Below are 27,772 nucleotides of genomic sequence, written 5' to 3'. Positions count from 1 at the left end.
GCGGTTATTCTATTTGCTGGCTCTTAGAGAGGAAGAGAAGCTCAGTTTTGGGAGCTGATGAAAATAGACAGGATGGCTATGAGGATGCTGTGCATGGTTGTTGCTCTGCTTGGTTTTCTTGGGTTGATGGGCTCTGTAAAAATGGCATATGCTAAGCCTTGGCAGATTCTTTTGGATACTGACGTCAACACCGATGATTTATTTGCTCTTTTCTATCTGTTGAAGCAGAATCGATCGGAGTTTAATCTCAAGGTTTGATTTCTGCAGCTTAGTGCTACTGGATTTTTGATGGCGTATTCTTGGTTGGATTCTTTGACTTTGTTTCTTTTCTTCTTGTGATGTTTGCTGGTTCTAAGATTGTACTTCAAGCTTTTCTCTTTCTTGTATTGTATTGTATTGGGGATGTTTAGCTGAACGTTGTAGAATCCTGTAAGGATCTAATGATTTGTGCTTGGTAGGTCTTCTCATTTCGATTCTCATTTGACACTTCAGAATATGAGTCAGATTTTGACACTTCAGAATGTGAGTGAGATTTCATGTTATGGGAATAAACTTTAATGGATGACTCATATGAAGGTGAAGCCATGCAATTTTAATAAGAGTACATTGCAAGCACTCTCGGATGAGCTGGGAACCAAGTTCGTTGGATGTCCTTCTCTAACGGCCCTCACCCATCAGAGGCAGTTATGGGGTATCAAAATGAATGTTGTCTCCTACTCTCTTACAATTAGGTGAGAAAGGGAATTTATCCCTTATTATAGCAACGACATTCATATCCTATCACCATATCAGAGACCCTTATCTAAATGCAGATTCCAATTTAAACATAGATAATAAAATAAATTCTTGCGACGTGTTAGCTTGGGCCACATCTGGATAGGTTCTAAATAGATCAGATCGAACAATAGGATCAACTTTTCTGTTTAGAAGATGATTTCTCCATATAGTTGGTTAATTTTTGGTAGTGTGATCATATTTTTCAGTCTTCTAAATTCATGTTCTAGTGACATGCTAGATAAGATTTATTTGCTGCTTTGTTTGTAGTTAAGGTGTTCTGCTTAGCTCTGATATTTTCCTTTATTTCGATGATGAGGTTCGAGAATCTTGCTTGCTGAAATCCTACTATTGCTCTGCCATATTTCAGTTTTAATCAAGTTGCTCTTTGCAAAGTATTTTAAAATAGTGTAGGTTACGCCTGAGATTGTTATGATGCATACTCCATTGCAGGACCATGATCCAATAGGATTGCTAGATGGACCATGATCCAGAACACTGATGCTTCAGTTATTTCTTGGGTTCCTATCTGTTACTTCATTGAGTTCTAATTTCTTGATATTTTCTTCAAGTCTTTGCTGAGTTGATCTTAGCAAGATATATGCTTGTATCTGGACAAATGACAATGGTGCTAGAGAAAGTGGGCTAAGGTTTAAATCATAAGTCATCACCTTTACCTTCTGAGCACGCTTTTCCCACTTTGTTAATTGGTTCTTATATCATGTCCCAGAGTGATACTTCTTGTTTGTAGCTTTAATGCTATTCCCAGCTTTGTCCTGTTTTTTTTGCAATGTGGTGCAATGATCGTTCTTTACTACCAGCTTTAAATATATATATTTTTTCAAGGCATTTTAATTGCACGAATGAGACAAGATACATATTTCAGTGTTTAGAATCTTTAATTCTTAGTATGCTTCTTGAACAATTTGTCCCTCATCACTCTCAGGCCAATATTATGTAACCAATGCTCAAACATAAATGTGATATCATGGAAGCTATTAAAATATCATGCCTGCTTGTTATCTATATAAATATAACAGAAATCATTATCAGAAGGATAATAAGATTTACAAAATGGAAGATGCATCAACCTGTTAATTATCCTATAATAGTTGCATAAACAATAATAACAAGACAACCTCTCAAGCAAGATTTTACATGCGACCGTCTTATTCTGTTCCAACACTTGGGACAGGGATGTCGTAAGACATGCTGACTGAGATGGTAGGATGATGGTGGGACAGTCACGTTCCTACACTTGAGATGGTAACTTGTCCCGGCATCCTACAGGATGTTTCATCAATATTCAAAAACATGCTCCAAAGGTCTAGCATTAAGGGGGATCGATGGCCTGGCACCATCCAAAGAAGTGGAAAATGTGTCATTAAGCCATTCCTAGATAGTTAGGACGAGAATTTAGAATTATCCTTATCGAGGTAATTTTTATGTCTGAAACACATTAAATGAGATTATGATAATTTTTTTATTAAATAATATAGATTAGTTTCACACAGAGGGAAGAAAAAAAATAAAAGACAAAAATGGCTTATTTGGATAGCAAATGATAAATATGCTGATATAATTTAAAAGCATTCAAGTAGCATAAGTTGTCAAAGATCCTGTGTTGAATAAACTAACATTTTATTGTTGGACAAACTTTATTAATGGCATGTTTCTAATTCTTGTGATGAAAGAATTTATGGTTGAGATTGACCTCGAAGATGTTAGGATTTGACATCTCGAGATTTAGCCCACATTGAGCCAACAGCGAGGTTCGCGGCGAAAAACGGAGTCCAACGAGACCAAGATCACCTGAAACGGAGCTCGGATGGAGGAGATACGAGCTTTTGAAGTCGGCACGAGAATCGAGGCGACGGAGGACCGCCGGCAACCGGAGGCGGGCAGCAGCGGCGCGGCCGCAGGCGGCGGCGCGTGGGACGCGCGACCCAGGCGGGCGCGCGGCCCCGGTGGGCGCAGGCGCGGCCCAGGCCCGCGCGCGCGGGCCGGCCCAGGCCCTGCCGGCCCTGCTGGCCCTTTGCCCCGGTCCACCGTGGACCGGGCGGTTCACGGTGGGGCTTGTGGACCGCGTGGGTGTTTCCCACGCATTTCTCGCGGTCCACGGTACTATTCCGTGGATCGGAGCGCGATCCGACGGTCCAGGTGGCTCTCGGTCTTGATCCGACGGTTTGAGACGTGATTTGGGTTGATTAAGGAGTCCTAATCATGATCTAAGTAGTGATTAAGGTCTATAAAAGCTCCTGTGACGAACAGAGAGGCAGAGGGTTAGGTTTTTCACATCGTACGGAGCCGTACGAATCCGATTGAAGAGAAAGAGGCGAGAGCACTGAGAGAGAAGGAGCAGGAGGCTCCTGGACAGCGGTCGCCAGGCTCTTCAGGGGTTCAGGGGGGTCTCCAAGAGAGAGAGCTTTTGTGAGGGGAACTTCAGGTGAGAGAGAATTGGGTGTACAAGGGTTGAGGGTGAGGTCTCCTCTTGTAAAATTTCTTTTTCATAGTGAAGTTTGCATGCCCTGTGGAGGCGAGTCCTTTTGTGGCTGATCCACGTATTTTGATTGTTTTTTCTTTTGTTTTGTTTCTTCTTTCTTCCCGCTGCATCGCGTGGTTTTGAAAAGATCTTAGGAGGTGGTGTCCTGGCCAGACATCCACCCAACAAGTGGTATCAGAGCAAGGCGGTACAAGGACGCAGATTGCAGTGGTGGTGAGCAAGACTGAAGATGGAGAAAACAGGAACAATCAAAATGGAGATCAACAAGTTCGATGGTAAGAGCAATTTTTCCTTGTGGCAGGCAAGGGTGAAGAACGTGCTCATCCAACAGGGGTTGATCGATGCTCTCTTGTGTGATGAGAAGCCGACCACCATGGAGGTGCGGGATTGGAAACGGCTACAGATGCAGACGGTGAGTACCATCCGCATGTACCTGGCGGATGAGGTGGTGATCCATGTGCTGAACGAGACTTCCCCGACGGTGCTGTGGTCGAAGCTCGAGAAGTTGTACATGGCGAAGTCTCTCACCAACACTCTTTTCCTCTGGAGGCAGTTTTACCAATTGCGGATGACTGAGGGACAGAGCGTGCAGGAGCATCTGAGCCACTTCCAGAAGATCCTCACCGACCTTCTCAGCGTTGGCGAGAACATTGAGGAGAAGACCAGGGCGCTGGTTTTGCTGGCGTCGCTTCCCCCTTCGTACGAGTCCTTGGTGATTGCTCTTCTAGTGGGGAAGAGCACTATCAAGATGGACGAGGTCACCGCGGCGATACTCCAGAACGAGGTTCTCAGGAGAGAGAACCCAGCTTCGAGCTCAGGTGTCGATAGCTCAGCTTTGGTGGCTTCTGGAGGTGTAGGAGGCGATAAACGGAGCGACAGGAGATCGCAACGAGGGCGGTCTAAGTCCAGGAGGGACTTGAGCAAAACCAGGTGTTACCTGTGTGAAGAGTTGGGGCATCTAGCCAGAGATTACCCTCAACTGAAAAATCGGACGGTGGCTGCTGTAGCGACGGCCGGCAGTGATTTAGATGGAGATGTCTTTGAGATATCTGACGAGGTATCTACTTCTTCCCAGCAGTGGATATTAGATTCTGCATGCCTCTATCATGTGTGTTGCAGAAAGGAGCAGCTTGACTCCCTGGAGAACAGTGAGGGCACTGTATATCTGCCGGATGGATCGAGCTGTGCGATCAGAGTCATTGGGACGGTCAGCTGGAGGACACATGATGGTGCAGTGAGGAAATTGGGGGAGGTCCGATACATACCCGATTTCAGGCGGAATCTTATCTCACTTAGCAGACTGGATTCGAGAGGCTACAGGACGGTAGCTGGTGGAGGAATCCTGAGGGTGCTACGCGGCGATAGGATTTTGCTGGAGGGAAAGAAGGGGAGCAGAGGACATTATTACCTGGCAGGGAGCCCAGTGCGAGGTGGAGCATCAGGAGCCAGGTGGAGCCCAGAGCGAGGTGAAGCTCCAAGAGGTGGATCGGGCACGAGACAGGAGACTCGGGAGGACGAGAGGCGACGTCGCAAGGTGAGATTCCTATTGCCGCAGGATGATGCCCCGAGCAGGTCTCAGGTCAGAAGGAGCACAGCATACGACGGAGATGGGATCGAGCAGCCTGGCTCGACTCCTATGTTTGCCCATCCATGATCAGCAGGCGATTGCCCCAGGGCATAGGGGCGAGGAGATCCAGAAGCTCTCGGAGTTTGGAGGAGGCCGAATATCGAGTCGAGGTGGAGATTGTTAGGATTTGACGCCTCAAGATTCAGCCCACATTGAGCCCACAGTGAGATTCGCGGCGAAAAACGGAGTCCAACGAGACCAAGATCACCTGAAATGGAGCTCGGATGGAGCAGATACGAGCTTTTGAAGTCGGCACGAGAATCGAGACGACGGAGGACCGCCGGCGACCGGTGGCGGGCAGCAGCGGCCGCAGGCGGCGGCGCGTGGGACGCGCGACCCAGGCCCGCGCGGGACGCGCGGCCCAGCGGGGCGCGTGGCCCAGGCCCGCGCACGCGGGCCGACCCAGGCCCTGCCGGCCCTGCTGGCCCTTTGCCCCGGTCCATCGTGGACCGAGCGGTCTACCGTGGATCGGGCGGTCCACGACGGGGCCTGTGGACCGCGTGGACGTTTCCCATGTGTTTCTCATGGTCTACGGCACTATTCCATGGACCGGAGCGCGATCCGACGGCCTAGGTGGCTCCCGGTCTTGATCCGACGGTTTGGGACGTGATTTGGGTTGATTAAGGAGTCCTAATCATGATCTAAGTAGTGATTAAGGTCTATAAAAGCTCCTGTGACGAACAGAGAGGCAGAGGGTTAGGTTTTTCGCATCGTACGGAGCCGTACGAACCCGATTGAAGAGAAAGAGACGAGAGCGCTGAGAGAGAAGGAGCAGGAGGCTCCTGGACAGCGGTCGCCAGGCTCTTCAGGGGTTCAGGGGGGTCTCCAAGAGAGAGAGAGCTTTTGTGAGGGGAACTTCAGGTGAGAGAGAATTGGGTGTACAAGGGTTGAGGGTGAGGTCTCCTCTTGTAAAATTTCTTTTTCATAGTGAAGTTTGCATGCCCCGTGGAGGCGAGCCCTTTTGTGGCTGATCCACGTATTTTGATTGTTTTTTCTTTTGTTTTGTTTCTTCTTTCTTCCTGTTGCATCGCGTGGTACTGAAAGGATCTTGGAAGGTGGTGTCCTGGCCAGACATCCATCCAACAGAAGATTTTGTCCGATCTACGTTATGACTCAATAATAAAATTACTTTTTCATGACTTTGAATATAGCATATGGCTGTCTCTTTCCAGTGCTCCAATATTGGACCTTGATGCTTAAGGTATCTCTTATTTTCTTATACAGGAAATCCCTGCGCATATTACTTTAACCATCCTCTATGCGTTTTGTGATAGCCATTACTTACATATGCTAATATTTTTTCAACACTTGAGCTGAAGTTCTGCTTGATTTTAAAGATTTTAGTGTAATCTCATGGAAAGAGTTGTGAACCAGAATTGGCTTTGGCTTTCATTTCAAGTCAGGTATCTGGAGACATCCATATTTCTTAGATCTGTTTTCTTATGCTTGAGTAGAAAACTCGGTGCTACTTGACCCAAGATCTAAATAATGTAGTGCAATTTAATCTCTCTCTCCTTCTCTTTCTCTCTGGGATTTGCTCCTATATCTGCGAGTGCCATCGACTTTTGCTTCTTTTTTTTTTTTTTTAATAAGGTTTTCCTCCAAAGTGTTAATCTTTAACTCTACTGGAAGATTCTGTGATGCCATACTTCCTTTCGGAATAAAGGAGAGCAGTCCAACAAGTGTACTCTGTTCCAACATGCCTTCTGATACTATTTGTTACATATTACTTTTTACTGCAGGCTATTACTATTAGTGCAAATTCATGGACTGATGCCGGTCATGCTGTTAATCAAATATATGATATTCTTTACATGATGAACCGAGATGACATCCCTGTTGGAGTTGGTGGTGATGGTGGAATATTAGATGATGGTACCATACTACCAAATGTTGGTGGTTATCTCCCAATAATCGAACAGGTATGAAGGAACTTGCAATCTTTTGCCTTGACATCCTTGAGATTTCGATAAGTGGACCAAGATGCCTGTGCTTATATGGTTTCTAAGTACTCACATTTCTAATACTCATACAATGTATTCTGTGAACTCTTTGCATGGAATAAACCAAGTTTGAAAAATGTTTCTTATTCAGAACTCTGGATTAATTTTAATATGCAAGTCAATATCTAGGGCATGTCAACAGCTGGAGATTGCCGTTATAGACAAGCTATTCCAGTCGGAGCTGGTGGACGACGAGATACCGACACTAATTATGGCCTCCGCCGAAGTTTCCTTCCACAGGTATAATTCTGGCTGATATATACTGCCAATTATTTTTCACTTCTGTCACTTTATTAACCATTGATATGTAGAATATCCAACATTAGTTAATTCTTTAAAAGAATTATTGCATGGGCCTTGTTTGCAAGCTTGCATGCTTTGTTATCCGGTATAATTGATGCGTAAACAGAACTAGAATGGGTGTTTTGTTTGTGCTTGTTCTCTTTATCTTTACATCTTTAGCTAGTTGTTGTAAGCTATGGTGTCTAACAAAAATCTGACTTTGATAAGGCTAGTTCGATTTGTCAGGGAGTGTTTTGTAAGCTATCTTCAAGGAGTTCAAATATTTGAGACCTTTTGATATTGAGTTGAGCCCAAAAGCTTTGTTGGTACAATATGATTTATGGTCGATGCAGCATAATATGGATGCACAGGTCCTTAGTAAGTCCACACTTTCTGGTATTTGGTTGGGAAGACAAGTGTAGAAAATATAGTGTATTTAATGAACATTATATTTGTAGATTTTATCATAATGATATGATTGTTCTTCTACTTTTTTGTGTATTTAAGGTTTATTCGGATATTTCTACTCGATTAGATTGAAAATTAGTCTATTTAGCTGCTATTTTATAAGGGCTTATCCAAATCATAGCTCAAAATTTCACCTTTAGGCTGGAGGAAAAAAAATATCTTTATAGTTTTTTTTTTTTTTTTTTTTCTACAAGATTTGGATTGGAAGGTATTTAGTTGATAGAGCCATGCTTAAATGGGAGACATAATCCATGAATCCTATAAAATTTTCAGTTTATTTTTGTATGAAAATTCAAACAAGCTCTGGAGAGGGAAAGAAAAGGTAATGAGGGGTTAACTTCCCCCTCTTGTACGCTATAAACCTATTCTACCAAGATGGTGGAACAGAAATGACCTTCCACTGCCGACTTATTCCGTGTCACGGTATCGACCTGTTCCCTTTTTTTTTTAAAAAAAAAAAGAAAAAATAAAATTGTTTGGCGGGATACCTTCCACTTCGCTCCATCCAAAATGGACGGGTTCACCTTGAGTCAAGCGAATCTACCGTTGGATCATCCACTGCTTGCTTTCAGATTTGCGCAGGTGGATGATGACAAGAGTCCAGATCGCTTTGCCTCGCTGAGGATGATCCAACGGTGGATTCGCTCGAAGGAAGGTAAATCCTTCTTTCGTGCCCAAGATACAACCGCGATCCCTACCCAAACGGACCTTTATCCACGATCCTCCTTTCGCAAACGCTAAGTTTCTCATGGATTGGCGATATGGCAAGAGCGATAACCACACTGAAGAGAGAACATAAAATCACAAAATGGAGACAAGAATTATGTGATTTGCCGCGAAATTCCCAGCCAAAATCCATGGGAGGGCAGTGCGAGGCAGAAGAGGAGCTTAGAACTTACCGAGGGGGAGATGCCATCTCAAAACTGATGCATAATGATTTAGCAAGCATGTTTTCGGATCGCTTTCTTTGGGAAATACAGGATCCACTGAAGACTATGAACTTGTATCATTCGCAAAGCAACCTCCAAGATCTCCATGAGAACCCTACGAGATGAGAAGCCTCCTTTTCTCCAATTTTTTTTTTTTTTCCTTTTTCCTAATTCTCTGGTTTTATTTTACTCCCCATTAAGTTGAGGCTACAACGCATAACACCTCAAACTAGATGTTTCATCAGATGTTTGAGAAAAAGATGGGAGTTACCTATTAATTCCTCTCATGAATGTTTCTTCAGATGCAGTTATTTGCCCTGTTGTGGTAGATCCAGGTGAGATCCTGATGCCAACATTCACACATCCTCATGCTATAGTTCCACATAACCTCTTCCAATGGGTCAAATATGACACCTCCATGTAGATGTCTCCTTAGATGGGGTTACTTAACCTGTTGTTATATATCCTGGTTATTTCATGATCCTCATGCCATGGTTCCATACCCACTATCAAATTTCTTGGACTCATGGACAAAACATCTTCTTGCTCCAATCATGGGATAGAATTGTGGCATGTTCATCTTGGCCTCCTTGAGATTTATTCTAATGATGACAATAGGATTGTGAGGGAGTAGTAACTGTTTGTTGACATAGCTCATTGAATTTGAATGTTTGGATTTAAAATGGAGATGCAGTACCCAAATTAAATGCATTTTAGAGTAGAAAAGATGGCAAAGTACCAAGTGATATGTCAATTACTGGTCAAAAACTTCTAGCAAATCACACATAAGTTGTGTAGTTAAAAAAAGGAAAAATAGTGCATAAAGCAGAGTCTATGCTTTTGCAGAATGATTTGGCAGCTAATCTTGTGGAAGGCAGTTTTACTCGCAGCTGGTGCAGGACAAAGTAGTTAATTTTGTCATTATTCACTTTCAGAACAACAGACTAATTCATGTAGGGAGCCTCCTTTAAAAATTCTGAACATACTGCAATGTTAATTGGAAGAAGAAGAATATTATGACTACAACAGTTTTGCTAGATATCAGGAAAATTTTTGAGTGGTTGATGGATTTTGGCAATGCTTTAGGAAAGCACAAATGTAACAGATGACACAAGGATTTAATTAGTAATGAAGATCGAAGTTGGTTGGGCCTTAGTGCCTAGCAACTATCCTTAGCTTTCAAACTGGACATGGTGGGTGACTTGGTATCTTGTTCGTCAAGGAAACAAGTTGAAATGAAGAATTAAATGTATAGGATGCGGTGAAAAGCATAAGAAAGCAATAATTCAATTTGTGCAACATACAAGTTTGTGGTGAGAGGACTGGAGACTGTCTATCCAAAGATAGGGTAACAGCTCCCAGTATGTTAACAATTATTTCCTTGGTGTGCATTTATATTCTACGATCAATTGTTTGGCTTTCTAGCCTTTTCAGGCTTTTGTATATTGCATTGTGAATTTGGGCAATTTCAAGTTTTGAAATTATTCATGTTATGTTGAAGAATCGATAGATTTCCTTTTTTCTTTGCTGTGGTCAACTGTTCTCTGTGTTTTAATGCATTCAAATTTCAGGTTCCAGCATCAAATTCTTTCAGCTGCTACTTCTAGAATTTTTTATAGGAGATGACAATGAATTCTGTTGCATATTATTTCAGTCTTTTATGGTATCTGTTTGAAGCTTTTTCATTAAAAACAGGGTGACAGGAGATATATTCCCCTACATCAACCTACAGCACAACAAGTGATGATCGATACAATATCTGCAGGGCCCACTACTGTATTCCTTATTGGATCACACACAAACTTTGCTCTCTTTCTGATGACAAATCCGCATTTGAAAAAATATATCCAGCACATTTATATTATGGGTGGTGGTGTAAGGTCAAAAGACCGTTGCCCCAACAATTCCAGCACTTCCTGCATTCCTCAGCAGTGTGCTGATTGTGGTAACTTGGTTGATGCCTATGCTAGCAATCCATATGCAGAGTTCAATATTTTCGAAGATCCTTTTGCTGCATATCAGGTATATTAACAGCAATGCAATATGAGTCTCTGGACAAGCACATAAATAATTGAACACCATATTGACAAAGAGTTAATTGCATTTGCAAAGTTTTCCTTTTCCAAGTTTTGTCTACCTGCTTCCTTTTGGTGCATATACATATTTCAACATCCTAAGTTTTTGCTTTTTCACTCAAGGTAGGTACATGTGCTAAGGTGGCTGCTGCAATTTCTTGCTTCCATTTGCCAGTACTATACATTTTTTTTTTGTTGATGACAAAACAGTCAGATTGATTGTCATAACTGCATGTCAATGAATGCTCATCTAGTTATGCAATTAATCAAAATATTTGACCAGACAAGAAGCTCATGCTTTTGTATAATTTTTTGGCAAGAACCATGCATATGTAGAATGTTTTAACTGATTTTGTGAAAAATTTGTAATGCACATGGGTGCTTTGATGAATACAAATGAAGATTGTATATGAGCCATTCGGAGAACATAATTAATGCTTGGAAAATTTTTGGTTGTGGTGGCCCTACTAATCTACTCGGTTCTGCTTTATACCCTTTTCTATTATGTTTAAAATTTGAATGACATGGGGTATTGTGTAAGATTTCATTATTTGAACAAAAAGCAGTTTATGTCATCTAAGGTATTGGAAGCAGAACAGATAATGGTGCTAATGTTTCATTAAGATACATCACAACTCTCTCTCTCTCTCTCTCTCTCTCTGTGGAAAAAGGTGCATCACAATTTATGAAGAGACGGAGCTGTATTGACAATAAAAGTGAACTTCTAAATACTAAAGAGGTACATGTAAGTGGGATAATAGATTGTGCATGATTAGTAAAATGTAGTACCTTGTTAGAGGTACATGTGCTTAAGGATTACATATTCCACTCAATTAACATGCCAAGGAGTTCTGAAACTTGTAAAAAATTAACTATTAGCTTCTAATGAGGAGTTGTGGAGAAAGGCCAACTAGCCAACATAGCAGAGGAAACCATAGCCTCCACAGACACACACGTGTGCGTGCGTACACAAAAAAAAAAAAAAAAGTTCAAGAACATGTGCAATGCTTATACTTTTAAGTTGATTTGTCTTGAATAGTTGTCTTGCTGTTATTTTCATTTCAAGGTTTTGGGAGATGAATTGATATGCACCTCTTATTCTTTTATTAAAAAAGAAATGTGCATATGCTGCAAAGTAAGAGGAGCACTTCCTAGCTTTAAAGGGAGGAGTGTGGTGCTTGATTTTGATATTACCAAGACACTTATCAAACCCATCATTTGTTCAGACTCTAAAATAATTATTGAAAAGAGAGTTGGCAAAAGCATTGTAGATTCTGGATGTTAAAGAAGCAAGGAGAAGAAGAGACAACACTTCAGAAGGCTAAGAACATCATTATTGAAAACCTTGAGTTTCACTTAGACAAAATTCAGTATGAAATTAGGGTTGTGATAAATCATTACGGAGGGAAACAGAACAAACAAGGCAACTAGGATAACAGAACATCTGTTTCCAGAGCCAAAAGTGTGGTTCAAATTCCTTTTTTCTCTAGAATTATGACATGTGCAATCTAGGAAGCATGCCAATGCCAGAACAGGTGCTGTGGCAGTATCCGATATGTATGGATATGGATATGGCCATATGGGTGTGACACAGCCATAATACATGCAGATGCTGGAAAAAAAATGTTCTGATTGTTTTATATCTAAAACCGATGTTCAGATACTTCTGGGATACATCCAGATACTTGCGAGGTACTCTAGGAATACTTCCAGAATACAGTTTCCGTCACCCACCCGAGTGAACACACCTCAAATGTATTGCAAATTGGAGATCAATTTTCAAACAGTTATCTTCATGATTTTGCTGTAAACTCTCTTCCCATTAAATCCTATCTATGTTACAGCTCGCTAACTTCAGGAAGTCTGACATCACATAGCTAAATTTATCTTGGCAAATGTTCTGAATATAATAAAATAGGAGATTTAAGAGTTTTGATGTTTGATACCAACATATAAAATACTACTTTGATCTTGATATGTGCTTAGTTAACTTTATATGCTATGCAAGGTTTTAAGTCCCAGTAGGAGGGGGGCCATCCTGGCCGTCCCATCCCATTCTTGTGAGAAAATGAGACTAGGACAAGGTTAGGACTCCAAGACCAATCCATACGGGGAGAGAAGAAGAAAGAGAAAAGGAATAAAGGAGGGAAAGATGAAGAAAAGAAAATGGTGAAAGCAAAGAAGGAGAAGGAAAGAAAGTAAGAGAGAAGAAAAAGAAAGGAAGGAGAAAGAAGAAAAAAGGAAAAAAGAAATAAAGGGACAAGAAGAAAAAAGGAAAAAGGAAATGCAAGAAAGGAAAGTAGAAGAAAAAGAAAGAAGAAAAAGAAAAAAAGAAAGCAAGGACCGCTACCGGGATGCATGATCGGGACCGCTGTTGGGATGAAGCAGGGCAGCGGGGCATCCTGTTCCATAGAGAAACTGGAACACTCTTATCCTATGGGGTTTAAAATCTCGATGCTATGTATTGTGAGATTATTATTTTCAGATGATCTCACCACTTAGTAGCATATATTGACCAAGATCTGTTAGCAGCTAATGGAAATATTTCAAACTTCTTCATGACTCATGTTCCTTAAGTAACAGAAGAGACTTGGTATTCTTGCTAAAATTTTGTGTCAGTGTTCGGTGCACATTTGATGCTGCTTGTCTATAGGAATTCTTCCATGTGTTATTGTCATGGTCCATATTGGTGCATATCCTATGTTTCTTGTGTCATCTTTATTTTTATGATACTTTCCACCCGTTGATAAGGGGGGTACAATGCCCTTGTCATTCCCTCAAACTCTCCACTAGTTGATAAGTATAGCATATGGAGGCTGGTGAGCTTGCTGACAGTTGGAAACTTGGAATGCTTTCCAAATAACAGCAGAATTATCTTAATCATGACAGTGGTTTTAGAGTACTAATGAATGAAAACGAATACAATATATGCTGCAAATAGTTTATAAAAAATTTCTTATTTGGAAATTTGTTAGTTTTGTAATGGAGATATGAAGGAGGTAAGCCATATTGATATAACTTTGCAAGATGCTGCCTTGGGCAGATGTTCCTACGTTGCATTTACAAGGTAAAATGAAAACAGCAGGTTTTATGTCATAGCAGACTTGCTTCTTAAGTTCAAGAAAGAATTTATACTTTTTACAACAAGGAAGTTCAAAAAAAAAAATGCAATAATCTGGAAATAAAACATCGAATTTGAAAAATGTCATGGAACACTTTTCATTTTCTTCCTATCTTCCACTTACATCATACATTGTTATTTCATAGAAGCATATGCAGGTCTTTGATTTGTTCTGTTGTTGCAGGTGTTCCATTCTGGCATTCCAATTACCCTTGTCCCACTTGATGCAACCAACACCATCCCCATAAATGAGCAGTTCTTTATGGCATTCGAACAACAACAGGATACATATGAGGCACAATACTGTTTTCAGTCTTTAAAGAGTATACATGACACTCACTCAGATAATCAATTTTACATGGTAAGTTCATATTACTTGAGCTTTATAATTGGTTTGACTTCATTAAAACATAACTAGCAAGAAGTATGCGATATCTTGAATGGAGTTCCTTAGCATGCCTGCTATGGTATTTACTGATTGACAAGTCTTGCTATCCTGGTCTTTGTGCAGAACTTTTATATGTGGGACTCGTTTACTGCTGGTGTAGCTGTATCAATCATGCGCAATGCTGACAACTTTAATGGTGAAAATGAATTTGCTGAGATGGAATATCTAAATCTAACTGTAGTAACTTCAAATAAACCATATGGTATATATGATGGCTCAAACCCCTTTTTTGATGGGCGTGCAATTCCAAAGTTCAGTTTACAGAAAGATGGAGTACATAGTGGTCATGTTCAGACTGGACTTCAAGATCCATTTTGCTTTGTGCCTGGAAGTAATAAAGGGAAATGCAAGGTGTTTAAAATATTAATAGGAGCTTGATTAAATCTTATATTTTGTGTATGTTTAATACAATGAAGAGAATTGGGTTGCATCAATGCATTTATTCTGAGTCAACACCATGTGTACCAGATAGAAACTAGGAAAGCATGCAATGCTAAAGCATGGAAAGTCATTCTTTGAACATGTTGTTGATTAGATTGCATATAATGCCAGATTCCATACATCATACTATTATATATTTGTAGTATCATATATTTCATCTATTTATACTAGAAAATCTAGTAACCATTTGTTAGTAGTATTTCTTTTCTTTTCTCTTCAGAGAGAGAGAGAGAGAGTGATTCATGCTAATTTATGATCTGAAATAATGCAATCAGGATGGATACACCAAGGAAGTAACTGTCTCAGAAGGTGTCCGTGTTCTTGTTGCAAAGAAAGCAAAACCTAATCAAGATGTTCAAAGTCCACTAAACCGAGAATTTTTTAAATGTTTTCTAGATGTAAGTGTTTCCGAACATCTGTTATCCATATTACATGTAGCATTATGTTAATGAGCATCTTATTTGTTGGTTGACAATTAGTCAATGGACATGACCATTCTTCATGTTAAATGCATGGTATGGTCTTTTGTATTGTCAATATAAACTTGATTAATATAATTATTTTCAGTGTCACAGTCCTACAACATCTGGCATAATCTTTGTATCCAAACCACTGAAACAAACTAGTGATGAAATGTGCATTTAACAGTTGAAAAACACATCTTTATCTTCACACTAACAAGGAAAGCTTAGTCATCACAAGGACGTAGGCTATCTCCGGATTGCTTTCACTTGCCACGACAAATGATTATTACTCCATGATCAAGTTTCCACTAAATGCAAAATTACAATCAATAATTTTCAGGACTGAATGATCTTTCTTTACCCATCAGCAGCCTTCCTTAGCATCAAATAAAATGAAGGATAATTATATTCATACTGAGGTTTCATACTTGAACTAAACCAGCATAAAATATTAGGAAGCAAATGTGTAAATAAAGAGATGAAGAGCAGCATAATCAAGTCATTAGATCAATTTATGCTCTAATACCATGTTGCACCCAATAAGTTTACTTTTGGACCAACTCTCAATAAGTTAGAATTTGAACAACAATAATTTAACATGTGCTCCCATCCCACCATGGACCTGCATGTAACGAGAAGGGCCTATTGCAGGGTTCGCCGTACCGGGCCGAACCGCTCGGTACGAGGAGTACCGAGCCGGACCGGTAGTTTACTGGTCCGGTTCGGATCTTTTTTTCGAAAAATTTTCCGAACCGCCCCGAATCGCTCGGTTCTATCCGGTTCGCATCCATACCGCCCAAAACCGGACGGTATGGATCGGTTCGGTCCGATTCGGTGTGAATCGAACCGTACCGACATGCCCACATGAATAAAGTGGGGAAGGGGGAGGGGGGGAGGGAGGTGGGGTCAGAGACTTAAATCATTAAGTGGCTTAAGAGTTCTCTGAGAACTTTTCAGAGAACTCCCGAGGATCCGAAGTTTATGAAGGTCTCAACGAAACCGTTGAGACCTCCGAAAAATTAGAAAAAAAAGAAAAAACTCCGTCAAATTGTAGGAGTGGTTCGAGGAGAGGCTGATCTTTGGCCGGAGGTAAGATAATATGTTATTTTCTTAGTAAATATTTTTTTTTATTTTTATTGTTAAAAATAGGATAAGAATGAGAAAGAATGAAAATGAGAGAAAATCATGCCAAAATCTTGTGATTTTGGTATGATTTAATTATATGTGATAGATTTTTGAAAGATCTACACGATGACATCAAAATTATTAATTTTTATTAATTATATATTTTTTAAATATTTTTAAATATTTATTTATTTAAAAATTAAAAAAAATAAATTTTAGAGAAAAAAATCAGAGTTTGGGAATCATGTTTAGAATGATTCAAGCTACTTAAATCTAATTTCAATTTTTTTTCAAATATTTGAAATAAAAAAATTATTTTTTTAATTATTTAAATTAAAAAATTTAATTATAAAATAAAAAATATATAAAAATAGTGTTATATTTTAGTTAATTTAAAAATATTATTTGAAGTATATAACATATTTATTTTAAATTTATAAGTTTTAAAATAATTATTAAAATTATTTTAAAATTATATATAATTATTTTAATTATCGTTAAACTATCGTGTTTTGTTGTACTTGCATATATTTATAAGAAAAAAATTTAGAGCATGACGTTCGTTCACTTTAATTAATCAGCTATTTTATAGTATATATTTATTTATATAAAAATTATTAAAAAATTAAAAAAAAATAAAAAATCAGTGTTAGTTTTGAAATTGAGAATAATGTTTAGAATGATTCAAAACAATTGAAATATTTGAATCTAACTCGAGATTTTTTTGAAATTATTTTTGTAAATATTTAAATAGTAAAAAATATTATCAAATAAAAAATATATGTAATTAGTGTTATATTACAGGTAATTTGAAATAATTAGTATTTTGTTATACTTGCAGAAATGAGTAAGAAAAAAGATCTAGAGCGTGACATCGGTTGGGATCATGGCGAGATGCTCTCGGCTCGGCATCATTGGAGATGCAAATGGTGCAACACAGAGTTCAAGGGAAGAGGGGTGACTAAGTTGAAGCAGCATCTGGCTGGTGGTTATTCTGATGTGTCCATGTGTCGGAAATGTTCGCAAGAGGTCCGATAATTGATGAAAAAGTACTTTGCTGATTCGAAAGCAGCGAAGAAAAAGGCAAAGCAGAAAAAGACCGAAGTAAACCGTCGAGCTGCAGAGCCACCTTCTTATCACTCTAGAGAGTCAGAGGAGGTTTCTGCTCCAGATGATGAAGAGGCACAGATTGAGGCTGCCATTCAGGCGAGCTTAGCGGATCAGTACTAGCAGAAAGAGATGGCCCGGTACAGAGAGCGATTCGGACCATCATACTACGAATCAGGATCTGGATCAGCGACTGGTAGGGGAGAATTCGAGTTAAGGAGGACTACCTCAGTCAGAGAGACTAGTGGTAGAGGGAGCAGACGCAGCATGTCTTCTTTGTTGGGAGCTTTTGGCAGTAGGAGGAGATCCTCCAGAGATATTCCAGCAGGAGCCAGCATTCAAGATTTGGATCCACATGCTTTGCCCAGTAAGGATTCAAAGCAGCAGAGAATTGACAGTATGCTGAAAAAAAATAAGAAGAAGGATATGTGGCGAGCTATTGGATCATGGTTTCATTTCAGTCATATTCCAGCAAATGCAGCAGCCAATCCTTACTACCGATTTGCTATTTCAGTCATAGAGGCTGCCGGCCAGAGTGTAGATCCTCCAGGACCTAAGGACATCTATGATCAGCTCCTTGACAGCAATAAAGAGGATTTGCAGAGATGGATTGCTTCTTACAAAAATAAATGGCTTACATACGGTCTGACAGTGATGTGTGATGGTTGGACAGGTCCTACTAGGCAGAGCATCATTAATTTTTTGACATACTATGATGGAAAAATATTTTTTCACAAATCAATCGATGCTTCAGATAAGATGCATAATGCCACATATATCCTTGGTCTGATGGAGGAGGTGATTGATTCAGTGGGTGAGCAGCATGTCGTGCAGGTCATCACAGATAACGGACCACAATATAAGGTTGTCGGAGAGTTGCTGATGGAGCAGCGACCGCAGATATACTGGACCCCATGTGCTGCACATTGCATTGATCTTATATTGATGGATATCGGAAAGATTCGCAGGGTGCAGCAGGTAGTGGAGATTACCTAAACCATTACTAGATTCATCTACAACCACACATGGGTTCTTTCATTGATGCGGACGTATACTGGGGGGGAGATCTTACGATCGGGTATCACACGGTTTGCTACCAACTACATAGCACTTGATAGTCTTCTTTAGAAGAAAATAGCCCTACGTCAGATGTTTGTCAGTGCCGAGTGGCAGGAGAGCAGATATGCGAGGGTCGGCACTGATGGAAGTCATGTGGAGAACTTGATGACGAGTCAGTCATTTTGACAGCGGGCTGAGAAGATAGTGAAGGCTATCAAGCCTTTATATGAGGTGCTACGCACCGTGAACAGCGAGAGATACCTCCAGATGGACTTCCTATATTACATGATGGAGAGGGCAAAGAAACAGATCGGTGAGAATGATCCCAAGCATGCTCAAGAATTTATTAACATTATTAAGCGCCGTTGGGACTATCAGATGGGCAGAGATTTGCATCTAGCTGGTAAGTTTAGATTCAAGAATGTTTTAAAATATTTTTTCGAAGCATGAAAATAAAATTGTGCTTAATCAGTCTTGAAATTTATCTGCAGCTTATTACTTAAATCCGAGATTTCAGTATACTATTCCGGGGATAGATATGGATAGCGAGCTTTTTGTTGCTCTTCGTAATATCATATATAAGATGGTGCCCGATCTAGAAATCGCGTCGTTGTGTCTGCAAGAGGTATGCTAGTTTAAAACAGATGTAATTATTCAACTGACTTCGATCTGATATATTTATAAATAATAAATATATTTTATTTCAGACGAAACAGTTTAGAAAGGGATCAGACAGTTTTGGAGTCCCATCAGCTGTCGTAAGCAAAAAGCTGATGAATCCAGGTAAATTACATATCAATAATGAGCAATGTAGGTTGATATGTAATTTTGTTTAATAATATCATCAAATTTGATATGTAATTTTGCTTTTGTAGCTGAATGGTGGATTCATTTTGGAATGTCAGCAGAAAATTTGAGACATATGACTATCCGTATTCTTTCTCAGACGGTCTCTGCTAGTGGCTGTGAGCATAATTGGTCCACTTTCGCTCTTATCCACAGCAAATAGAGAAATTGTCTGACACAAAAACACCTCGACGATCTTGTATATGTTCACTACAATTTGAGGTTGAGGCTAAAATGTATTTAGGAGGAAGTTCAGTTGAAGTACACTGATCCAACGCTGGATGATTATGCTGACGAAGATGACGATCCGATCATCGGATGGCTTGCAGGTCAGCAGCAGGAGCCAGAGCTTGATGAGCCAGGATCCCCTCCACGACCAGTCAGTGTGGTGGCGAGGGAGATCAAGGTGGATCCAGGGCAATGGGCAGAAAAAAATATTCCACATAGGGTTCCAGCTGATCAGCCACAGTCTGAGGACGAGGGACTCATTCATCACATGACTTGCTATCCGATATATCTTCTCAGAGATTCGAGCGAGAGATATGTAGACGATCCTCCCGACAACCAGTAAGAAGACATCCATCCTCCTAATCACAGAAAACTCAGTCACAGAGGGGCACAAGGGGGAAAAAGAAAAGATAGTTGTACGTGCACCACTCTCGAGAGTACAGAAGCTATCTGGTTCAGATACGGACACCAGGGAGAGTGATGATGATACTGGTAGTAGTAGCCATGGATCTGATGATCAGGGAGGAACTGGAGGATAGGAGACCACCGTTTATGAGACACAACCACAGGGTGATATTCGATTCACTGGTGAGTCTCAGTTTACGCATATCACACAGGATAGGGATCATGGTGGACGAGTCGGTAGAGATCGTGGGGAGCCGATTTCATATAGACGACGGACTCCTAGAGGTCGTCCAGCACATGATGCAACTACGGACGATCTTGCACGTGGAGTAGGGTCCATGGATGTATCTGGATCATCCTCGCATTATGGATCCTATTATCCACAGCCACCTTATGATCCATATGCATATGGTGCATCCGAAGCATCATCTTCCAGTGGTTACTACCCTATACAGCCTGGAGTATCTTACGGATCAGATTTTGCTACTGGCATATTTGGATGAGCTCCTCCACAACCGTACCATCATCTCGAGGATACTTCTCAGAGTCAGAATTTTAACGAGAGGTCTGAGATGTCTTACAATTCAGAGAGGATGCCTTATGGGATGATGAATATTCGAGAGTACGGTGCAGCTTGGCTAGAGGGTTGGACTGATGTCCCTTCAGACTATATTGATGATCCAAATATCTACGAGCGTCACAGACACTCGACAAGAAATTAAATGCAGAGTACATCTTAAAGTTCGTATATCAGTTATTGCGTTTTGTACTTAAATATTTAGATACATTTTAATGCGTATTTTATATATTTTTTCTTTAGTTTTAAGATGACATAGTTGAAATATAATGTAAATAAATATATGTTTGAAATTTTGGATCAAGAGTCTTTGTACCGCAATCTAATTCCAAATTGAACCCAAATATGTCAATAATATGCAATATAATGCCATATTGAGGTTGCATTTATCGATTATTAACTTTAAAAATCTAAAAAAAAATTTAAAATCAAAAAAAATTGTATACCGGTACCGAACTGGTACGCCGGGCGTACCGTGTGTCGGTACGGTATCGATATCGGTACCGTACCGTATCGGTCAGGCACCGACACGTCGTCCGGTACCAGTACAGCAAACCTTGGCCTATTGACTGGTCCTTTAATTTCTGGCCCTTCTCCCATCTGTCGCCACTCTAGAATGACAACCATGGCCTGTATGCTTGAGAGAGACTGGCCATTAGCATAACTTTGCAAGGTAGATCAGGTGTTAAAAGTTCGGTCAACAGGGACTTTTTGTTAGAGTTCATTCCATGGAAGGACCAACCATTAACTTTCTTTTTGAATAAAGCGCCTTTAGAGATTCCTTCATGTTGGAATGAAGGGGAAGAAAAATTAAATTGGAAATCTTCTTTGTGATGGGTTCCAGGTGTGTAGCACTGCTATATTTTTTAAGGCTTTCTTCATACATACCAATCGTGTATGCAAGGGGGATGTGTGTTTTCTCCAGAAACACGTGTCTCTCCATCAGGCACATCCCAACAAAGATATGTTAGAAATATGCCAACCAATGGAACACCACAATGGTTGGCCATTTTTTGATTTAAAATGAAATATTATTTATTTTATTTTGAAAATATCCAACACTTTGAAAATCAGAGATTTGGTCAAACTGTTGTGCTCTCTCTAAAGAGTCTCCAGTGCCTGTGGAAGTGGCCTATAAAAACCTTGCCTTTTTTGGATAACCCTTGCTTTTATGGGTCAGTCCTCTTAATCTTCTTTCTTTCTTGTTTACTTTGAAGAATCACGCACTTAAAGCTTTACATGTCAACAAAGCAAAGTTTGCTTATATTGAAAGAAGTGTTAGGCTTTGGGTGAAGGTAGGTGTGGCTAAACCTGGTGAAGTGGATGTGCATGGTGCAAAAGGAAAATGTAGCCGCATAAGGGGTTGGATGATGAGCTGCTTATAGCTAGTATGAGCAAGGAGGAATTGAGGCAACTTGGAAAAAAGTGTGGTCATCTAATTTTGGAGGAAAATGTCACAATCCACCAGAGAACCTTCAAACTTCGGAGAGGACCCTTGGTAGAGTGGAAGTTTGTAAACAAAAGATGGTGATGGTGAACTTAGTCTAGCCAGGGGTTATGGAGTTTTCATTCTCAGTTGGGTTTGTTTGGAACTCCTACAAGGAAGTTGAATTTTCTTGTTAGTCAATAGTTAGTAATTATGTTGCTTTATTGTTTTTTGGTATGTTTTTCTGTGCCTTGTTCAGGAGAGATGAGGTTTCGACTTCTCAGTAGAGTTTTGCAAAATAAGCCTCTTGTCATTGAGACATAGTAGGCTCAAGTGGGGCCTTGTCCTCTGCAGCATAATTTTTGAAGTCATTGATTAGGTCAGTTTTGTTGTGGTCATTGCAGCAGAAATGGAAACCAAGCTAAAAGAGATCGCTACAACACTGTAGGGAGTTTGCTAGTAGAGATTTTCATGGTTTGTTGTTTTCTCAAATTAGTAGAGATGTGGATAATAGAATAGTTCCAGGGGCAGCCTAGAAGTGAAAAAGAGACAGAAGGTGTATTCAAGAAGTTGGATCTTATTCACTGAAGACATAGTTTAAGAGAGGTGGGAGTGGGAGTATAGGTAGAAGCTTGGTTGTAATCTCAGTTTCTTTTATATTGTTTTCTTTTGTAATACTCTTATTTATGCCTTGGGTTAGGCACCTTGTGCCTAAAGTTTTCCTCAAGAAAGAATATTTGTTTGCATCAAAATAAAGAAAAGATGTGAAGGAGAAGAAGAAAAGAGGCGGGGTTGGGGGGTGGGTATGAGAGAGAGAGAGAGAGAGAGAGAGAGAGAGGGTAATATGAGGGAACTAGTAGTGTTTCCATGACAAGCATCTCAGTCCCAGTCACATTCTTTATTAGGTTGATGTCCCATTTACAAGGAAGCCTCTGTGCTTGGGAACTGATTAATGACTCTGATGCATAATGCTTGGGAACTGATTAATGACTCTGATATTCAGTAACATGAAAAATAAAAGTGACAGCATCATTTTGCATCACTGATATTCTGATCTTCAACAAAGATGGCAAGGGAACTATTGTTTGATAAATCGCATCTACCTAAATGTAGGAATATCTGAAAGCTACATTATGACATTGCCCTTTGTGACAGTTGATGGTACCATTTTCTTGTTCAACATTACCTCTATCCTTAACATTACATTGTCATGTACCGTGTTTTTCTCTTGTTGTTCAATCATCAATGCACCATGAACTTGACATTTTCAAATCCCTTCTAGACCAGACTTGTATCTTTCAGCCATTACTGAAAAAAAATATATATATATATATAAATATATATATATATATATATATATATATATATATATATATATATATATATATTAATGCTTGTGTATTATATGTTCATTTATCCAGTTTCTTCTTTAAGTAAGAAATATTTTATATTACAGCATCCTTTTCTTTTTTTTTTTTAACTGGTTCATCAGTTGCAGTTCCGGTAAAATAACATTGTCATAAAAATAATTGCTGTCATTTTGAGATGCAGGTTCTAAATCTTCCTCAGCAATCTGGGCGTTTTAACATTAGCAGACAGTTTCCATATTACAGGGAGACACTCTACATGCCAGATTTTACAAATCGAAGTTTGGGAAAGCCTGTTGTGTTTGACATGGACATGAGTGCAGGGGACTTTCTTGCCCTTACATATCTCCTAAAAGTACCCGTTGAAATAATAGACCTCAAGGTAGTCATATGCACCTAATGCAGTTGACGCCAGAGGCATATAGTCCCAGAAAATGGGATGTTCATTTTATGCTGCTTTAGAACTTAATTTTTTCTTGCTTTTGTTGTGAAACACTGCAGCGAATCTGATCCCCTACACCAATACTTTTTTGAATAAAATATTTTTCTAAGTTTTGGTATTTCCTTGCTCAGTAATCTTATCCTTTCTTTCCGCAGGGGATACTAGTCAGTGGCAATGGTTGGGCAAATGCTGCAACAGTCGATGTCATCTATGATGTGTTACATATGATGGGCCGTGATGACATTCTAGTTGGCCTAGGTAACATAAATGCACTTGGCACACCGAGTCTTGGCTGCAAGTATGTCAATGCTATCCCACTGGGTAGCGGTGGATTGCTCGACTCTGATACACTTTATGGACTTGCTCGTACGCTACCAAGAAGCCCTAGGAGGTACTTCATCTTCAGCTCCTGTAATTCTTTGGATTCATATGGAAATTAATTTTATTTAATATGACTCCTGGAGTCACATGCATTTGTTTGCATTTGCTACCTATTTGCCAACTTGCTTCTTTCGCACAGTAGTGCATGGTAGATCAGTGATTTAGATACTGTTTCCATAGTTGTTCACATAGAAATAATTCTGAAGCACATAGTTCAGTTCTGACCATATAGTCTTTAGAACTTTCTCAGGAAGGTGTATGAGAGGTGCAAATTTATTCACAAATTTAAAATGATTTTGCTTAAATTTTCCTTGCTTGTTAGTTATATAAATAATATACTATTCAATTTTTCTTGTGCTGTTTCCTATTTACCATGTCAGCTACCAGCCACACCAAAAGTTTACGGATGCATATATATCATGTAATTATTTACTTTTGTTTGTGATTTACATAATTGCATAAATAGGGCATCTTCTAATCCCTTAAGTGATAGTTTCAGAAAGCATTTTTGTGTGTTGTCTCCACTGTTCATATGCTGAAAGAACAATGCCATGTACTCATTCAGTTTCTACATATTATAACATGCATCTTCACATCCAATAATTTGAGCATTGTGGCAGGAGAACGTCAAAATTCTAAGCCAACTGCACATGATATGTGATCTAGCATTGAAATGTTATATAAAGTCTGATATGAGAATGGTGATTTGCAATACTTCTTTAATGGTCTTCTCATCCTTCCATTGGAGTATAGTGCCTAGACCACTTGCCTAGATCTTTGCCTAAGCTGGTAGATGGTACAGAATTTTATTTCGATGTGGAGTGGAGAAGAAGGTGAATAGCTACTATATGAAAGGACCTGAGGAAGTTTGTGTAAAAAATTTACCACATGCTGTTAAATTCTGGAATTCTTGTCTTTTAGTTGATGCAGATATGATATAGTGAATTTTTGTATGATAACATAAAATAAAGATTCACTACATTAAAGAACTAATGGTAAACCTAACATGCTTGTCTGAAGAGGTTTGGAGGTTACTGTCAGAGTGTGAATCAGGTGTGATATTGTAGCTAGAATCCAGCCCATATGATCAAGGCACTGCTCCTGTAGAACTTAGGCCATGATACCTAATCTAGGATGTTTTGTACGCAATGTACTGCTGATCATTGTCTTTTATTCATTCTGATATGAAAACTACAGATATGGATCACATAAACAACAATGGTGATCATATACACATTGTGATATTCATGTATGTAAATATAGTCACTAATTTTTGCAAACTAGGATTTAACTAACCTGCGCAGATGCAAAATTAATGAATGTTAGGGAGCAGTGGGCTGAGTTTTCCTAATCTGTTTTTGTTCCTCCCATAATTACACTTAAATATGTTTGCAATTTTGTTTCCAACATAAAAAATACTTGTATGCATGGAATATGGTAATCTCATGCTGAACTTCTTATCTGCATCTAGGTATACAGCTGATAAATCTGTGAAGTTTGGAGCTCCAAGGAATACTGATCACCCTGAACTTAGACAGCCACTAGCTATGGAAGTTTGGCAGTCCATTACAAGGGCACTTAATCCAAATGATAAGATAATGGTACTGACAAATGGACCTCTTACTAACTTAGCCAACATTATTCTTTCAGATAAAAATGCAAGTTCAGTTATACAGGTTAGTTACATTTTTTGTTCTCAATGTTTAATAGTATGACCTAAAACTAGCCCAAGGTGACATATCTGACATATTGATGACCTCTCTGTGTAAATCTATGTAATCTATGATTAAATCATTTTAGATTTCTTTTTCTCTGCAAAAGACTCAAGCATGACCAGATTTTGAATTACATCATTATTTTTTCACTTCATATGCAGAATGTTTATGTAGTGGGGGGGCATATCCTTGATGAATGTGATGAGAAAGGAAGCGTCTTCACTGTTCCCTCAAACAAATATGCTGAATTCAACATGTTTCTTGATCCCGTAGCTGCAAAGAAAGTCATTGAGTCAGATCTTCCAATCACATTCATTCCTCTAAGTGCTCAGCGCAAAGTGAGTTCTTTTGAGAGTATACTCAAACATCTAAAGCTTGCAGGCAAGACTCCAGAAGCCCTGTTTGCCTATCATTTGCTGTCATTGATGCAAGAGCTACAGCAACAGCACCAGGCATACCACCATATGGTAATTGAAAATTTATCTACTAGCCCAAACATACATTGGATGCAAGCTTTCCAAACACACAGTGGTATGAAACATGCATAAATGCTTGCCAAATGTTCCAAATTGTTTCAGCATGCTTTTCCATAAAATTACATAGCATCGTCGTTTTCTTTTTTGTTTGTTTTTATACATGTCTGCTTGCTTAATATCTGTTGATTTTGCAAATCTGCAGGACATATTTTTGGGAGAAATCCTTGGTGCGGTTTTCTTGGTTGATGGTCCCAATTTAAACCTGACAATGCAAAAAAAGCCAGTTAGCGTCTTGGCTGGTGATACAAGCAAGGATGGCCAGACGGTCATCAACAAAAAATATGGAAAATTCATTAGTTTATTGAATAACTTTGACAGAGAAGCATATTACAGACATTTGGCAAATTTACTCGGTGATAGGAGACAATCTGCTGTGATTGGTAGCTTTGATGAACAGAAAAAGAAGTGGAGTATACCACCAAATGAGACTTAAGGGGTTCAATATCTTTGAAGATTCTTTCAGTAGAATTACAAAAAAGAAAGGATTATTGATTTCTTATTTATGTTCATAGGTCATTTGGGGATCCCATCCATATTCTTGGTTTCTCCAAGTGAAACCACACAGTCATCTTCAAGTTACTTTCTTTTGAGGAATAAGCGTTTTCTTGTTCCCACTTGTATAGCAAACACTGAAGTCAATAAAAGAAAACTTCACGGTTGGCCTCTTCTCTTGAGAAAATTTACACACATGCTTGAGGTCTTTGGAGTTTTCTTAGCATGCAAAATTTTAATTCTTTCAGTTCCATCCCTAGAACTCGTAAATCTGAAATAATGGAACAGTTGCTGGGATTGTATTCCAGTTACCTCTCCTTCAATGATACACCATCAATTTAGAATGTTGCATGCAAACTGTTGCTTTCAGACAAAGGGAATCATCTGGTACTCCAATCTTGTTTCTGCCCATGTTTATGAGCATCAGGAAGAACTGTGGTATTTGTGGAACATGAGTTACCTTTGAATGTCTGAATTATGAAAGTATGATTGTTTTTATCTCGTGATGTTTTGAATTTAAACCTATATGATCATTACATCTTTCTATTCTCCAAGTATGGTAATAGGCTACGAGTACTATAATAACAATGATGTGAAGGTGAATGTATCATAATGTTTCACAGAAGAGAAGTGTATGCTAAGAGAAGCATATCGATAGCATCAGTGGAGGATGTAGCAATGGAAAAAAATATGGTTTTGACCTTTAGTATAAGTTAGAAGAAGATCTGTGAAGGAATAGGTGTCAAAATAATAAATAGCAGAAAAAAGGATGAAAATAGTTACTGGGGAATCCTAACATCAGGGGATCTTTTGTGCAACTTGAAGAAAAATTTACATCCATAAACCTATTGGCATGCACAGGATTTTGTTGTTTGTGTTGATATATCTAAAGTAGACTATTTTGCATCCCTCTGGCATATTCTTCGTGGTG

At 39.3% G+C, this 27,772-nt stretch overlaps 1 protein-coding gene and 1 pseudogene across 5 annotated transcripts; both read left to right on the top strand.

The window, feature by feature from the left end:
- Nucleotides 1-27,017, top strand: LOC105057859 (nucleoside hydrolase 3). Of its 5 annotated transcripts, none has more exons than XM_073248477.1 (12): nucleotides 14-252; nucleotides 6,647-6,826; nucleotides 7,037-7,147; nucleotides 10,282-10,608; nucleotides 13,967-14,143; nucleotides 14,294-14,581; nucleotides 14,947-15,069; nucleotides 23,460-23,657; nucleotides 23,873-24,108; nucleotides 25,570-25,774; nucleotides 25,975-26,344; nucleotides 26,492-26,677. In XM_073248477.1, exons 1-12 carry the CDS (start codon nucleotides 58-60, stop codon nucleotides 26,533-26,535), a joined length of 2,454 nt encoding a protein of 817 aa, XP_073104578.1. In that variant the 5' UTR covers nucleotides 14-57; the 3' UTR covers nucleotides 26,536-26,677. The 5 variants fall into 5 exon arrangements, with proteins under 5 accessions (XP_073104579.1, XP_073104578.1, XP_073104576.1 ...); XM_073248475.1 differs by having other exon boundaries at nucleotides 43-252; nucleotides 25,975-26,280; nucleotides 26,492-27,017; XM_073248476.1 differs by having other exon boundaries at nucleotides 58-252; nucleotides 25,570-25,699; nucleotides 25,975-26,280; nucleotides 26,492-27,017.
- On the top strand, nucleotides 17,287-20,808 carry LOC140853587 (uncharacterized; annotated as a pseudogene).
- Nucleotides 27,018-27,772: the final 755 nt, after the last annotated feature.

Source organism: Elaeis guineensis, chromosome 14 (genome assembly GCF_000442705.2).
Source record: "Elaeis guineensis isolate ETL-2024a chromosome 14, EG11, whole genome shotgun sequence".
NCBI classification, from domain to species: domain Eukaryota; kingdom Viridiplantae; phylum Streptophyta; class Magnoliopsida; order Arecales; family Arecaceae; genus Elaeis; species Elaeis guineensis.
This window is presented reverse-complemented; position numbering and strand designations above follow the sequence as displayed.

Excerpts from the sequence above, each read along its gene's own strand:
- LOC105057859 (XM_073248475.1), top strand. The coding sequence starts at position 58 with ATGAAAATAGACAGGATGGCTATGAGGATGCTGTGCATGGTTGTTGCT. Across the intron at positions 14,144-14,293 it reads CAGATAATCAATTTTACATG|AACTTTTATATGTGGGACTC; the intron begins GTAAGTTCATAT and ends GTCTTTGTGCAG. Across the intron at positions 15,070-23,459 it reads TTTTTAAATGTTTTCTAGAT|GTTCTAAATCTTCCTCAGCA; the intron begins GTAAGTGTTTCC and ends TTTGAGATGCAG.